This window comes from Apteryx mantelli, chromosome Z (genome assembly GCF_036417845.1).
Source record: "Apteryx mantelli isolate bAptMan1 chromosome Z, bAptMan1.hap1, whole genome shotgun sequence".
Classification (NCBI taxonomy): domain Eukaryota; kingdom Metazoa; phylum Chordata; class Aves; order Apterygiformes; family Apterygidae; genus Apteryx; species Apteryx mantelli.
In genome coordinates, this window is record NC_090020.1 from 49,919,577 (window position 1) to 49,934,257 (window position 14,681).

A 14,681-nucleotide genomic window follows, 5' to 3' on the forward strand; every position below is an offset into this window, starting at 1 on the left:
CAAAACTGCTGCTTTACCCAGTATGCAGAGGAACATTTGGTATCCACAACGTTTGTATTCCATCCAAACCAACAGAATGGCCAAATGCATTCCAGCTCTGAATATAAAGCTATGCATTTCTGAGGCTTTTCTATAAGTCAATATTGCTCTAGGTGACCCTGCTTGGGCAGAGGGGTTGGACTAGATGATCTCCAGAGGTCCCTTCCAACCTCAGCGATTCTGTGATTCTGTGAAGACCAGTGGGGCATCCTGGAACTGCAGTTTACATTGGAACACAAGACAATAGCTATTCTCTGAAGGCATATAAGCTCTGGTCCCCACAGTCGTAACTCCCGTTATCTTTTTTTTGGTGCAAGAATAAAATCTTGATATCAATATGTTCAGAAAGAATTTTAATGCTATTTTATAGGCAAGAGTCCAAGACTGAGACCTACACTTCACTGTATTAATGAACTGTCTAGCACAAGGCCTCAAAACCTTCAGGAAGTCCCACTAACCCTTTTAGAGTTACATTAGTAGTAGATCAACAACGTAGCTAGTATCTTGAGAAAACAGATGCAGTCAGAGGGAGGTATTGTTATGTCTTTACTGTCCTGTCCTGCTGTGAAGTCCCTGCAGATTAAGTTTTTACAGGCTTTTTTTCCTTCTTCTATTGTATCACTTTGCAAACTCACATCTACTTACAACTAAATTGTGCCTTCATTTCCTTATTGTAACTTGTGGATAATATTGCCTCCCAGGAATATTTTGAGGATTAAATTTTTTACTATCTGTACAAATACTTTGAAGGAATTAATATAAATAAGTACTATTTCTCATCTCTTGTGACTCTTCTCAGATTCAAAAATCATTGCTTTTCACCACCGTCTAGCTCAAAGAGCAAGTTACGGGTCAAACCCTACTCATTACTGTCACCTACAGCAACATACTATAGATCTTTTCAACAGACCTCTAAACATTTGGCATGATAAATGGTTAAGTTCAGATGGAGATCCTGTTTACTGTCCCTTCAGTAACTGGAAGAAACAGCCCAGATACCCAATTCCTTTGGGTCCTTTGTTCTATTTTTCCCTCAGCACTAGGGTCAGTAACAATCCCTAGCTTTGAGCTGGATTTCTGCATACTCAGATTATGGTGCTTTATAGCTAGTTTGGCAGTCTAGTCTTCTCAAAGTTAGCCTTCTCTGAAGATTCAAATACTGAAAACACTTATTTACTGTGATCTCATTTACATCTAAAAGGGTTTGACTACTCTTTAGTATAACCAGTAGTATGATCTACCAATTATACTGGTAGAACTGGGAGGAAGAACACCAGAACAAAGGTTTAGAGCTATTCCAGTCCATCAGAGTTATAGGTTAAGCCTAAACAAAGTAAGCTACCCTAGCCAAAGGCCTTTTTGGAAGGTTTTTGGAATTGCAATCTGCAATAGCAATAGGGTTTGGAGATTTGGGTTTTTTTTTTTTTTTTTTTTAATAGTATAGCTATAGCAATTAGAACACATTTCCTTCTTTCTAGCCCACATTTACAAACATTCTTGTGCCAACAACTGTTAATGCTAATAGGAAAGCTTCACCAACTGGTATATTCCATTTGCAGAAAACATTTCTAGTCCAAGAAGGCAATATAAACAAGGAAAACCACACTTTTGACAAAAGAGCTTCTTGTATCTACCTCCTTCCTAAGGAAATAATCTACACTAACAATAGCGTAGTATTGTCAGCATCTATATTTACACCTGGAGCTTTTGTTTGCACAACTATTTCAGTCACAAGCCTCCTCTATTCGTACCCCAGCCTGACATAGTTTACACTACCAACTTCCACAAGTGCAGCTGATTGGATCTTCACAGCTGACTGGATCTACACAAAGGCTACTCCTACCCATCGGTTTTAACAAATCATTATATGCTATTCTAAGTAACCATTATAATCAGTCAAAAACTCATATCGCTGTTATGTCTCTGAAGAAAACTGTATTATTCCAGTATGCAGTAGAGCAACTGAAACCATTTATTGTCTTAGACTTGTTACAAGGTGTATAAGACAGCACATGTTATGCCATTGTATACTTCTTAACTTCAAATGAATTACAAAACCTGAGATTCTAGTGACACGTCACAACAAGCAGGCATTTTCTGCATTAGGTCACATAATGCTTATCAGAGGAGCAGTGTGCTCCCAGAAACACAGAGTTACACTGGAGAAGGGCCCACCACTCAGAAAATGCCATCTGGTGGGGATTCATCGACCAAAGGTGCACATTCCCCGACAACTGCCCAGTTCTGGGCCTTTTGCTGCAGAACTCTGCTTGCCAGGTGCATTTGGCCAACACTTCACCAAGCAAGTCAGCCAGCTGAATTTGGGAGGAGTGATCAGGAAAGACCACTACAAGTTCATAAAACACCAGCACACAAACACAAAAGGTGAGGAAGTGGCCAGATGAGCAAGACCAGTCTGATATTAGCATTAGATCTCCTTCTTCAGGGTATGCATCCCAGAAATCCTCTAATAACTCTCTAAAACACACTCATGATGACTTAAGTCTATATTTAGGTGTTGACAGGTTTGGACTGTTTGATAATTGTTTTAAGTAACTTTAAACCTAGATTTTATGAGGCTTGTTTTGCAAGCAGACAGAAGACAGTCTTTCAAAGAGTTTTTCCTGTGTTTTACTGGTATTGCTCTTCTACTGGAGCTTCCTAAGGAAAAAGGTATAATTGCACTGTCTGTATTTACTTTTTCCAGTCCCCATCTTCTTCCATAATAGCTTTTGAAACTGGCTCACAAGTTCAAGCAAATCTATCAAAAGGGCAAGGACTCTGAAAACATGAAGCCTGTGGTTGTAAGAAGAGGCCTAAATGAATGTTCCTTTAGGAAAAGGGTTGTAGTTTTTGCTCAGCTGTCTGGCAAAGCCAAATCAACCTCCTTCCCCCACTCATGACACAGCACATGATGTTTTTTGTCCAGTCAGCACTTAATGGATATGAAAAGGAACGTGAGGTGTTGAAGAGTGGTGAAAGTCATAAGGAGCATAACAGAGATTGAGATGGTGGTATATTGGCATTTGCCATACAAGTTTGCAGGAAGAAAGGTAGTCTTAGTTAGCTGTTTCCAAAACAACTATTTCTTTTTCTTCTAAGTATTACAGCCTGAACCTGCTACAGAGCTAACTAATCTCACCCTGTAAACAAAAGAAAGATATCTATATAGCTGGTGTGGTTATGGCTGTGCCTGTTCTCTCTCCCTGCCACACATCTTTTTTTTTTTTTTTTTTTTTAAATAGACAGTTCTGTTTTTACAACATTCAAAGACAGTATGACTTTAAAACCAAACTGCTGTTCTGAAATAAGATATTGATTTGCAAATGCAGATGAAAATCAAAATAAACTATATCTTCTCTTGGATACTGTTACTGACTGAGCCCACTGGATAACTCTAGATAACTTAAGCACTCACTAAACATTTCAAGAAGGGACTACCCGTCCTAAAAGGGGAAGGATGACAAGCAGAGACATACAGCTGAAGCTGCTGCTGTTGCTCAGCAATGGCTTGCCACCCCCACTGGAGGCGCTCTAGTGTACAGCACCAAGAAATACAGTTACACTGTTAACCGTCTGTATGGCTGCAAAGGAGATATTTCTGTGCAGCTTACCACGATTAACAGAGTAGCCTCAGTAAAGCTTAGAACATACATTAAGAAGTCGGTTTTATTTGTCTGACTGTTGCTCCCCAACCCTCTTCAGCTTCTCCAAATTCCTTTAATCTAGGCTAAAGCTTAGATATGCGAATAACTTGTTTGCTGAGTTTTAGTTTATAAGCTAATTTTCACCTAAACTTAGAACTAGAAAGCAAATTTAGAAGACTTAACAAAATCAGTTCATTGTGAATATATTCACTTCAAAAAGTTAGACCATTAGAAAATGAATAATATCAGAGCCTCCAAGTGACGTTTAATATAATAAGGATACGTTGGTCTACTTATAAAAGGTTCAGTAACACTATCTACCCATGTAGTATCAAGAACTATTGTATTTAGCTCCAACATCAGAGTCCATCAAAACACACACTGGCTTAAATATAGGCTAGTTCTTCAAACATACAGCTTTACAGGGACTTGTCCACTTCAGCTAGGCATTTACAGTATTTATTTTGGCTTTTTAAAGTTTTCTTTAACTTATCTTGTTGACTAATTCAACACACACATGTATTTTACATAATTATAAACCAGAACTTAAATAGATGTTATTATTAGAACAGTTACCACTTTCTAGCACCAGAAACATGGAGAAACAAGGTTTTACTGTATTCCCAAATTAAAATGGCAAAAAACTTTCTCCTGGTATGTCAAGCCTCTTAACTTTTATACATATAAAAATCACAAACATTAAGTTACCAGGTTCCTAGTAGAAACATGGACTAAGGTTCCTAGTAGAAACATGATTCTAGAAAACAAAGTGGGGAGAGAACAAAAATAAACAAATTCAAAATAGAACAGAGGCCTTCCACATTCTATTCATATCAGAAAGTATCTTTGCTTTTCCAGACACACCAAAACTATAAAAAAAAAAGACTGACAATATCATCATAAAATGAAGACATCAAAGGCAAGTAAAGGAAAACAATCTACTTCTTTCATTATTATATCTCAAAACAGAACCAAATGAATAAAAATTCTAAAAGGGGTTGCATAATAATCTTACCTTCTCCCAAAAAGAAGGGTTCTTTAATTTACTTTAAATGTCCTATGAAAGAATTACTATGTATAGGATCAGTCTGACCTGGGAGAAAAAAAAGGGCAATAGAAGCAATAAGATTTAATTAAACCAGAAAAAAAATCTTAAGGAAAAAATAATAATGTTTAAAACTACCTTTTTTTTTTTTATACAAAGACTACTTACTACTGGTAAGATCATTGCCAAAAGCTTCTTCTTTAACTCTAGTTGCTAGACTTCTTATTTTCATCCTCAGCCACATAAGTTCTTACAGTGATCAAATAAGTCTTCAGGAATTAATTTTTTCCCCCTACTCTAGAACATAGTCTGAAACAACCTACTGTAGCCTCTATAAGCAATAGTTGCACACTTTCATCTTCAAAACACCAAGGGGTATCACGTAAGAGAGAAATAAAAGGCTTACTTGAATCTCAGTTCATACTTTCCCTAGCTAAACACTGAGAAAGTTATACTAACAGGGATGCCATGCTTATAAAGCAGGCAAGGTCTACACCCTCCAGCTGCTGTTAGAGAGAATTAATGCTTCCAATAAGCCAAGAGTAATTTAGAGGCAGACCAAAATCAGTAGGAGAAAGAGAAGCGTGAACTTCTCTCAGCTGTCCTGATGGATGTTAACTTTGAAGCCTCATTATAACCATTTAAATGCCAATGTTTTAATTGCTTCTTTGATCTGTTCAGCAAAACTTTCAGCTAATGTACTGATTCAGTGTGGCTCCTTAGATGTTCCGATCCTGTACAGATATTCTGTCTAGACAAGGCAATAATTTGTAAAAAGAGTTTAGTTTATTGTACTCTATATCAGGTTTCTGGATAGCCTTGAATCATAGTTGCCCAGTTCTCAGTTTTAATGTTCAATTTAATTAAACTCATGTAGTTAATTAAAGTAAATTTATGTACACACTTATACCAGTTGAAGCTGTTTTATTTCATTTTAGCTTGCAAATAATCATTTATGTTAAACCAAGGTATGTATGTACTTTATAAGGGGTTGCATAAATAATTTAACAAGTTTCTAAATAAATTATTGAAAAAAACAGTGCTTAGTTGGCCAAATTTAACCAAATTATTTAATTAGCCACTATCATTCTTGTATGGATGGTTTCTTCCTTTTTGCCTGTCTCCATGCCCATGTTTAACAGATCTGCCTGTTTGAAGTATTTCCAGAATAAGGACATTTAAACTTAACAAAAACTTGTATTTTACGGTGATATAATTATCTACACTTGAAACTATTTAGAAGTAACTACTTCTGATCAGTTCTATGCGAAGACAAGACCTAAGCAAGCAGCACATTTAAACTGATTTATAACAAAAGAGTACTCTAACAGAAGTCCGCAAGCTAAACAGATAAGAAGTTTACCACTATTTTTTTCTTCCTATAAACATGAACTGAACCTTTCTTTTTTTACTTTTTGAAACAGAAATGACACAATTCTAGTTTATCCATTGCCTCCTTGCTCTTACTGTCTATGCTTTAACAGATCCCTTAGCAATTTCTAGAAAAGCAAAGATTTTTGTCACCTTTGTTTTCTGCCAAATCTTAATCTCCCTAATCCTCAGCATTGTGCAGCTGGCTGGTTGATGGGGCCCAAGTAGGGAGGGGAGGTAAGTGAGAAGGGGGTGGAGGAGGTAAGTGAGAAGGGTGTGGTAGATAAAAGACCTCGGAGGAGGGAAGGAGAAAGCAAGAAAGATGTAGTATTTAAGTGACAGAATAATGATTGCTTTACCTGTGTAAGTTGCTATTGTTTCCTCAATAAACATTTTAAATGTAGGAGAGAGAAGGCAAAAGGAAATAGAGTAACAGTAGGGATGCAATGAGAGTGGAAAGGAGGCAAGGTAGGCTATGCATGCTACATGTCAGCTCTTCTGAGGAGGAAAAAAAATCCCTGTTGTATTATACCTAGTATGGTGGTCTTTGAGCTTTTCAGGAAATGTTGTGAAATTAATTGAAGAGTAAAAGGAGAGAAATGGAAGTGGTAGGTGGGGTGAGTGGGTTGTTTGGAAAAGAGAATAAGAAAAGAGGGGAGAAATCAATACATGGTTTAGTACCTGGTTAAATGGTAGGGATATTTGACGTGTATTTCTTGCTTCAAAAAAGGCTGCTTGATTCAGTATTTAAGGCTTCCCTACTTCAAAAAGAAAAAGCTTCTTTGCCCAGAAGAGCTTCTAAATGTTAAAAACGGAGCAAGGGAAAAATGTCTCCTTTAATCTAAATATACTGTGACAAATGTGAATCACCACTAGTCAAAATGAGATGTTAAGATCAACAACCTGAAGATCTAGACTTTAAAATGGACTGTGTTAAATGCATAACCGTGCACCTATCTTGGGCACTAGGCTATGTCTGGTGGAATGTGTATTTTGTTTACAAGCACAAATCCAACTCAAGAACAGCTGGAGGGGTGGGGGTAGGGGGCTGGTTTGGGGGGGTCTTCTGTTTGTTTCTTTTAAATCAGCAGCACCTTAGGCAAAAGAAATATCCTGATCCAGTTCCCGGAAGCATGCTTAGATGCCAGAAACCTCTAATACAAACACCAGTTTCAGAAGGTAGATAAAAAAGAAAGCTTATTTCCAAAGGTGATAGCCTTTCTGTGGTAACAAAGAGCTTTGTCTAACTTCCCTTAAAATGTTGTGTATTTCATATATTTGTCTCTTGATAGAGACTAAAAGCTACATGTAATAGAAATGAATATTATTTATGGTGTGAAACACTGGTAAGCTAGGAATGTCATGCATACATTACTATGCCATCTGGGCGAGAAGCAATTGGTTAAAGACGAAACATACACACATTCCGAGGAAAGAGAGCTCCATCTCTTTCAGGAACATGGAGAGAGATTTTCAGATATGATTCTGTGGCAATTTCAAATCAGTCTAAATCAAGATTACTGCTACCATCTTACTGCACAAGAATAACTGTACATACAAGTGTTTGGTGATCTAGTTCAAAAAGTTAAAGTGGCCAGAACACAATCACTTCTGGACAGGGCTAGTTTTTGGCTGGGAAGGCAGAAGAGAGGATGGGATCACTGCAGCTCTGACTCCAATTACTTTAAGCCATTGTGGAACCACACCATCAATGGGGGTTTCCAAGGCCGATCAACCTCGAGGAGGGCCAGGCTGGCAGGTTTTCAAATAACTTAAAAAAAAAAAAAAATCCTCGAAATCCTCAAACTGAAAGGGTCACTTGAGCGAGAGATTGTTGAGGAGGGAAGCAGGTATGTGGTTTTATGAACTCTATGGAAAGCTACAGAAAGCTGAGAAACTCTGCCAAAAGTATCTAGGTGAGGGAAACTGAAGATGCAAAGATTATTAAGTAAAATAGAATACAAAATGCAAACTTCTTCCCAATTTGGCATAAGGAGTTTAACCTTATGTCCCACTGAAACAGAGCTTTATTCTGCTTAAATCTTAAGCTTGCTTAGTACTGGCAATGATTCCAGATGAGGTTAGCAAATGTGAAGCACCTTCTTTTTTTTTAAACACAAATGAAAGGGTACATGCGCGTACTTCCTGGGAAAACTGCTCTTAGAGACATGTTTAGAAGACTTAGGGCCTAGAGAGCATCTCCTGATTTACAAAGTGTGCCTAGTACTTTTAAGTGCTCTGTTCAGGAAGCAATTTCTTTTAGTGAACACAGGTTAGCATCTTTGCTACAGATAGAAAGTAGAAAGACGTCTCACAGCTCTAAGTCAATCATGAAACTTTACAAACAAGCTAAGGATGTATCCTCTCGATCTTTATTGGAAAGAAGGTAGGTTAACCATATTAATTTGGGTGTGGAAACAATCAGTGTTGAAAGTCTCGGCAGAAAAGATCATTCATAGCAGGCCATAGCAGCAGATTAGAGTAAAGATTACATGTAAATACCTTCCTGGCAAAGGGGCATTTGTAGCAGGTGCAAGTATGTGTGTTATTGCTTAATTAATCTAAACAGCATCATGAGTTCCAGAGCGTTCTGGCAACCACAGAGCAGCTCTCCAAGGACCTTTGATATATTGGGTTGGATGTAGCAGTAAAGAGGATGGAGGTGCTGTGCATCTGCAAAAAGAAGCATATGCCACAACAGGTGATCTTAAAACCTTGACAGTACTGCTGGTAAAGTTCCCAGCACACACTCTGATTACTGATTTATGCTAGTGCTCATGCTGTCACATTTTCACAGCTATTGTTACTTTTAATAGCTAAAATAAGCTATTACAAATATAATTAATAGAGTGTATGTAGTCACACCTTCTTACTGTATAGACAATCTTGCAGAATATATCTTTCTTAATGAAGCAAAGGACCTAAACGTTCAGAGGATATCAGCAAATTGTGCACATATTTAAAAAATTTGCAGCCTTAACCTGCAACAGAAACTCCAGTTGCAGCATGATCAATGATATTTAAATATAAGAATTGAGCCACAGTAACTTTAACTATAGAAAAGACAAAGTAGCAGGGGTCACACAGGATGGAAAATTGTACTTCTCCCCTTGATTCTTTGTCTGAAGGAGTAGATACTTTTGTTAATTCCTTTATGTTTAAGCCAACTTACTGGCCTCATGGAACTAGTACTTGACTTTCACTCATCAACAGGATTTTATTACTGCTGTTGATGTTACTACAGATTCAGATTCGATGGGTATCAAAATGAACTTATGTACATGACTCTTAAGCAACAGCCTGGAAAGATCTTTGCTAGCAGGATAAAACTATTTTCTGTATATGAATTCTTACAAAGCAGGAGGAAGGAGGGGAATGAAGAAAAGGGAAGGATGAAAAAGCTGCTATATCTCTGTGAATAATTAGGAACTTAAAGAGAGGAAGTTGGATAGCAAAGATAGAGGAATTTGACTAACATCTGGCCACTTTGTTGACATTTAGCTTTTAGGATGGTTAATGTGAATTGAGTGCATTCTATGGGTAAGCAAGTGGAATTGCTGGAATTTATTTAGTTTTCTCTTTGTCTAGTTCCCCTTCCTCCTTTCTTTCCTCGGCATTTCTGATATTTCTCTGAACTAGACAAAGTGTAACAGTTTGTTTTGTAAGAGATATTCTGTAAACAGAAAGGGAGGATAAATTCATGTATTTGCTTTTATTTGCATTTGGGTGTGGCTGCATTTTTGAAGGTTTTACTAATTCTATGGATAGTATAGATAACGAAGGGGTGAATTATGTAATTGGCATTAAGTAATTATGTAGTATGTATATATCAACCTATAGGAGTTTTGTAACCAATCTTAAAGAAAACTTAAACTTGTTGTGCAAGTATCCATCTATGGAACTCAAGCTACTCAGCTATATAAGCCTCACCAGCCATATACCTAATACCTGACATGTTTTAGAATCCTTTCCAATTTGTTGCACCTCCTGCTTGACGCAGGTGATAGCTTTATTCTACAATTTCTGTATTAGGTCTATAACTTCTAGATGAAGAAGGCAGTGGCTTTCTACTGCTTCTTTCCTTAAAATTGGCAAATACAGCAATAAAAAGCCTTCTATCAGGGTGTAAACGATTGTATAGTAAATTTAAGTGAGGATCTGAAAACCATCAGTTGGAGCATTAATTTTTGAATGGCAGCAACTTAAGGAAAATTTACTGCATCCTTGGCAAAGTGTTTCAATATTAATTACCTTAATTTAAAACGGTTATTTTCCTCCTGACATTCTTGAGTTTAAACTTGACTCTGCTGATGTCGTGGTACCCTTGTCTGTCACAACGAAGGATCCTCCCTTGAATTGACTTGGGCAAACTTAAGTGCTTCATTAGGGAAGATGATCTAACACAGCCTTTTTGTAGACTTTGAAGCTGTTTTCTTGTCTGAACACTTTCTGGTGCTTTTTTTTCTTTCAACTCCAAGGAAAAAGGTTTTTTTCTCTCTTTTCCTGAGATTTTGGGGTGTTCTGCTGCGGTGCTGGAGCCGGGCACTAGCCCACGCGCCTTGTCCAGCCGCTGCTGCCCAGGCCCGGCGCCACCCGGGGGGGCGGCGCGGGCCCGCGAGGCTCCCTCGCGCGACGCGCGGCACGAGCGGGCGGGTCGCGTCCTCCCGCCAGCACGCGCGGCCGCCGCCGCCTCGGCCGCCCGGGAACAGGTAGGCGCCACCAGCAGCGTGATTTGCATAGGTGTTTTTTTTCTTTCCTCTAATGAACTTGAGCCAGCTCGCACAAACGGCCCGCTCGCTGAGCACCCTGCACCACTACAGTTAGGTGCGAGGAGGAAGAGCGGCGGGAGGAAGAACCGCCTCCGGCCGCGGGGCCTCCCTCACGGAGGCCGCTGCCCCGCCAGCAGCGCCCCCGCCTCCCCGAGCGCGCCCCGGCGCCGCCTGCGACCGCCCGGGAAGCCCGAGAAGCGCCCTCGCGCTGGCTACCGGGCTCCGATTTTACACAGAAAAAAACCAAATGAGCCAAAAAAACAAAACAAAACCACAGCCGCAGAGCGGAAACGCGAGGCCCGAGGTTGGCGGTGGCGCCGCTCGGGGTCATGGCGCCCGCCCGGCCCCGCCGCGCCTCACGAGCGGGAGCCGCAGCCGGCGCGGCGCGGCCCGGCCCTGGCCCCTTCCCCGCACCGGGCGCCCGCCGCTCCGCGCCCCCCCGCGCGGCCCTTCCCACCGCCCCCTGGCGCGGCGCGGCCCCGCCCCGCGCCGCGCTCCGTCCCAGGGCGCCGCGCTGACATCACGCCCGGGGTTTCCATCCGACCGCGGCGGGGGAGGGGCGGCGGCGGCAGCGTGATGGCGGCGGTCGGCAGGACTTAAGAAGCGGCGGCGGCGGAGCGGCGCAGCGGCCACTCGGTCCCCCGCGCGCCCCTCCTTGCCCGGTGCGGGGCCCCATTGTTCGAGCGGGCGAGGGCCACGGCGAGCCGGCCGCGGGGAGCCGGCGGGAGCCGGCGGGCGGAGCGGCGCGGAGCGGCCCAGGCCCTGCGGCGGCCGCGGGCTGCGGCACGGACCTCCCCGCGGGGCGTAGCGCTGCCTTGGGCCCCGGCGGCCCCGCGGAGACCGGCCCGGGCCGGCGCGCGCAGGTAGGCAGCGGCCGCCATGGCTGCTCTCCCGCTCGCCGGTCCGGAGCTGCGCGGTGGCCGCCGCTTTCGAGGGCGGCTGGGGGCGGGGGCGGCTGGGGCCGCGGAGCGCGGCCGGGGCCGGGGGAGGCCGGGGCGGATGCGCGGCCCGGGCCCGCTCCCTGTTTTTCGTGGAGGGAGGGAGGGAGCGAGCGAGCTGCGAGGCGGGCGGGCAGCCGGGGTCGAGTCGCGCTCGCTGGCTCCTGCGGGGGGAGCCCGTGCCGAGCCGGCCGGGAGCGGGAGCGCGGCCCTCGCTCTCCTTCGGCCATGGGGGGCGCCGGGGGAAGCGAGCGCCGCGGGCAGCGGCGGTGCCGCCAGGGAGCCTCGGCCGGCGGCGGCGCCCGCGCAGGCCGCAGGGCCGGCTCCGGGGGCGGGTGGCGGCCGCCCCGGCCCGGCCGCCGCGGGGGCGCGCTGGGCAGCGCGGCCGCGGGAGGCGAGGCCGGCGCGGCGCGGGGGCGGCGGAGCGCGCGGGGGCGACGGGAGCCCGGGCGCGGCCTCGGCGGGCGGCCGCTGTGCGGGGAGCGCCGCTGCCGCCACCGCCTCGCCGCCCGCCCTCCCGGGTTACGGGGCGCCTTCCTGCCGCCGGCTCCGCCGCCGCCTTTGTTCGCCGGCCGGAGGGGCCGTGCGAGCCGCCCCGCTCGCTCGCTCGCCCGCGCGCCGCCGGGCCCGGAGCGGCGCTGCTCTGGCCCGACATCAGGGAGTTTGCGCTTGCACGGCGTTGACGCGGAGCCCAAACTTTCTCCCGGCACGGCTGGTAACTGCAGTGGTCTGGTTTAAGGTGTTCTCATAGGAAATAACGAACTTTCCGTCTGCGGAATCTTGGCGGTTTGGTATAGTTGAACAGTTTCTTTAAAATGGGACGGCCTTTCTCTTCCTGCCCCCAGCTGGATGAAGGCATTACGCCTGAATCTGGAAATGCTTCTGATGTGCGTGTTTTGTGCATGAAATACTTTTTACTGATCAAATTTTAGCAGAGCACTAATATTCCTAGCTTATACCTATGTCTCTGCAATGGCTGTTTCCTTTTAAAACTTAGGTCTGGTTGTCCTTAAGACTGTACTATGGCAAGAGTCATGCCACTAGGTATAGCGCAGACATATCATAAATCATTCTCCTAACCCCAAAATGCTAAAGACAATAGCATTTCTGAAGCTGGTCTATGGGCTACCAAGTAATTTGCAGCTAGTGGTTTTGCAGAAATTGTCACCTAAATAGCACCTTCGATGAAAAGTTGAAGAAAGGAGCATAATGGGCTGAATTTGGGGACCTGACAGCACCTGGGCAAAAAGCTAGACAGATCTTTCCTTTTCTACACTTCATATATTTCATTTAGTTCTCTAATTTTTCAATATAGCTAATAAAAAGATCTCTTCTTTTAAGAAGATTTTTTTTTTCCATAGATAACACAAAAAGGGTGTTGGGGGACAAGAAAATGGTGATAAAACAATCAAACGTGGGCAGATAACATTGAAAGCTATTCTTCAGTTAAAAAGAAAATGTCAAATGGGATAGATACCCCCTTTCAGTGTTAGTGTGACAGGCCAGGTTGTTTTTGGTGTCTTTTGGCTGCAACCGTCAAATATTTCAAATTGTGTTGATGTTTTCCTTTACTACTTCAGGTAATTTGGGAGAAATCTTGAATACCTGCAGAGAACAATTGAGCAAACACATCACCTGGAAAACGCACAGAGTACCAGGAAGTGAATTCTTGACATCCACATTGTAACCTGAGTGGACTTTTATTTATCTTTTAAACTTATAAATATTTACAATGAATGGGCACAGTGATGAAGAAAGTGTAAGAAACAGTAGTGGAGAGTCAAGGTAAGCACTTGTCATTTCAGTCCTTCTTGGCTTTGTATTCTCCTATATTGTGTTTATTTATTAGAACATTTTACACATAGAATATCTACATTTTAACTTTGTGCCAAAACTTCCTGGTTAGCAAGCAGACCATAGTTAGGAGGACCAGCCATGCTTTATTACAGATGCTCAGTCTGCTTTTTACATTCAGATTGCTTCACTTAGTAACCATAATCATGTATATACCTTAATAAAGTTTAAATAGTATTAAAACTGCATCAGAAAGTAACAGAATAGTATTACTCTTTGAGGAAAAAAATGAAATGTCGAAAGCTGAAACGGATTGCATTGGAATGTTAAAATAAAACTTGTGTCCACAAAGTGCAAGGCACACCAGTTGTCATATAATATGTGTATATAATATCTGTATAAGCACCTAACTACACTATCTCTAAAGCAGGAACAGTGGGCTGTTAATTCTAGTTTACGATATGTAATACTTCATGAGGCTTCCTTCTTTTTTTGTGCTATTAAAGCAGTATAACTGAAAGAGTATTGACTTCGTATGTATTTTCCAAAGTGGAAGTACAATTTCCAGCTGTTTTTTCTAATTAAAAAAATAATAATCCAGCACTCTGATATAAAAATGAGCAGATCTTTGGATGCTGGTATTCTGGAGTATCTCCTTGGTTGGAAGAGCCTCATTAAAACTTTCTGCCACAAGATGAGGATAATGAAATTACAGGAAAATTGCGGGGAGTTGTAAAATTGGAATTATAGTGAAATTGTGAAAATTCTTATTCTAGAACATTACTAAGTTCAACAAGTCTTTACTACGCTAGGCAGTTCATATATTTAAAACTAGCAATATGATGAATGGTTCAGATTTGAGAAGGTAAGGCAGAATTGCAAATAAGAGAAGTGGTTTTAGACAAAATTCTAAGAGGTGGTTGTGATTATGCTGTCAGTCTACCCATCTTTCACTCTCCCCCTCTTTTTGATCACAGCCTGTTGAACCTGTTAGTTGATTCCAGTCAGTCAGAGGTCATAAAGAAAAATGAGTTTTAGTTCTGAGGCTTTATGAAAACTGGAGGTTGAGTAGAGGAGA

The 14,681-nt window shown here is 42.6% G+C and overlaps 1 protein-coding gene across 4 annotated transcripts in view; it reads left to right on the forward strand.

Moving 5' to 3' along the window:
- Nucleotides 1–11,681: 11,681 nt before the first annotated feature.
- The window catches only part of CHD1 (chromodomain helicase DNA binding protein 1), a 53,375-nt gene continuing 50,375 nt past the window's right edge, over nt 11,682–14,681 (forward strand). For 3 of the 4 annotated variants that reach the window (XM_067316299.1, XM_067316302.1, XM_067316301.1), the window contains exons 1-2: nt 11,682–11,734; nt 13,390–13,594. In XM_067316299.1, the coding sequence (XP_067172400.1) occupies nt 13,542–13,594 (53 nt within the window). In that variant the 5' untranslated portion in view covers nt 11,682–11,734; nt 13,390–13,541. Of the gene's footprint in view, nt 11,735–13,142; nt 13,595–14,681 lie in introns of those variants that run through there. The other variant, XM_067316300.1, reaches the window with a different exon arrangement.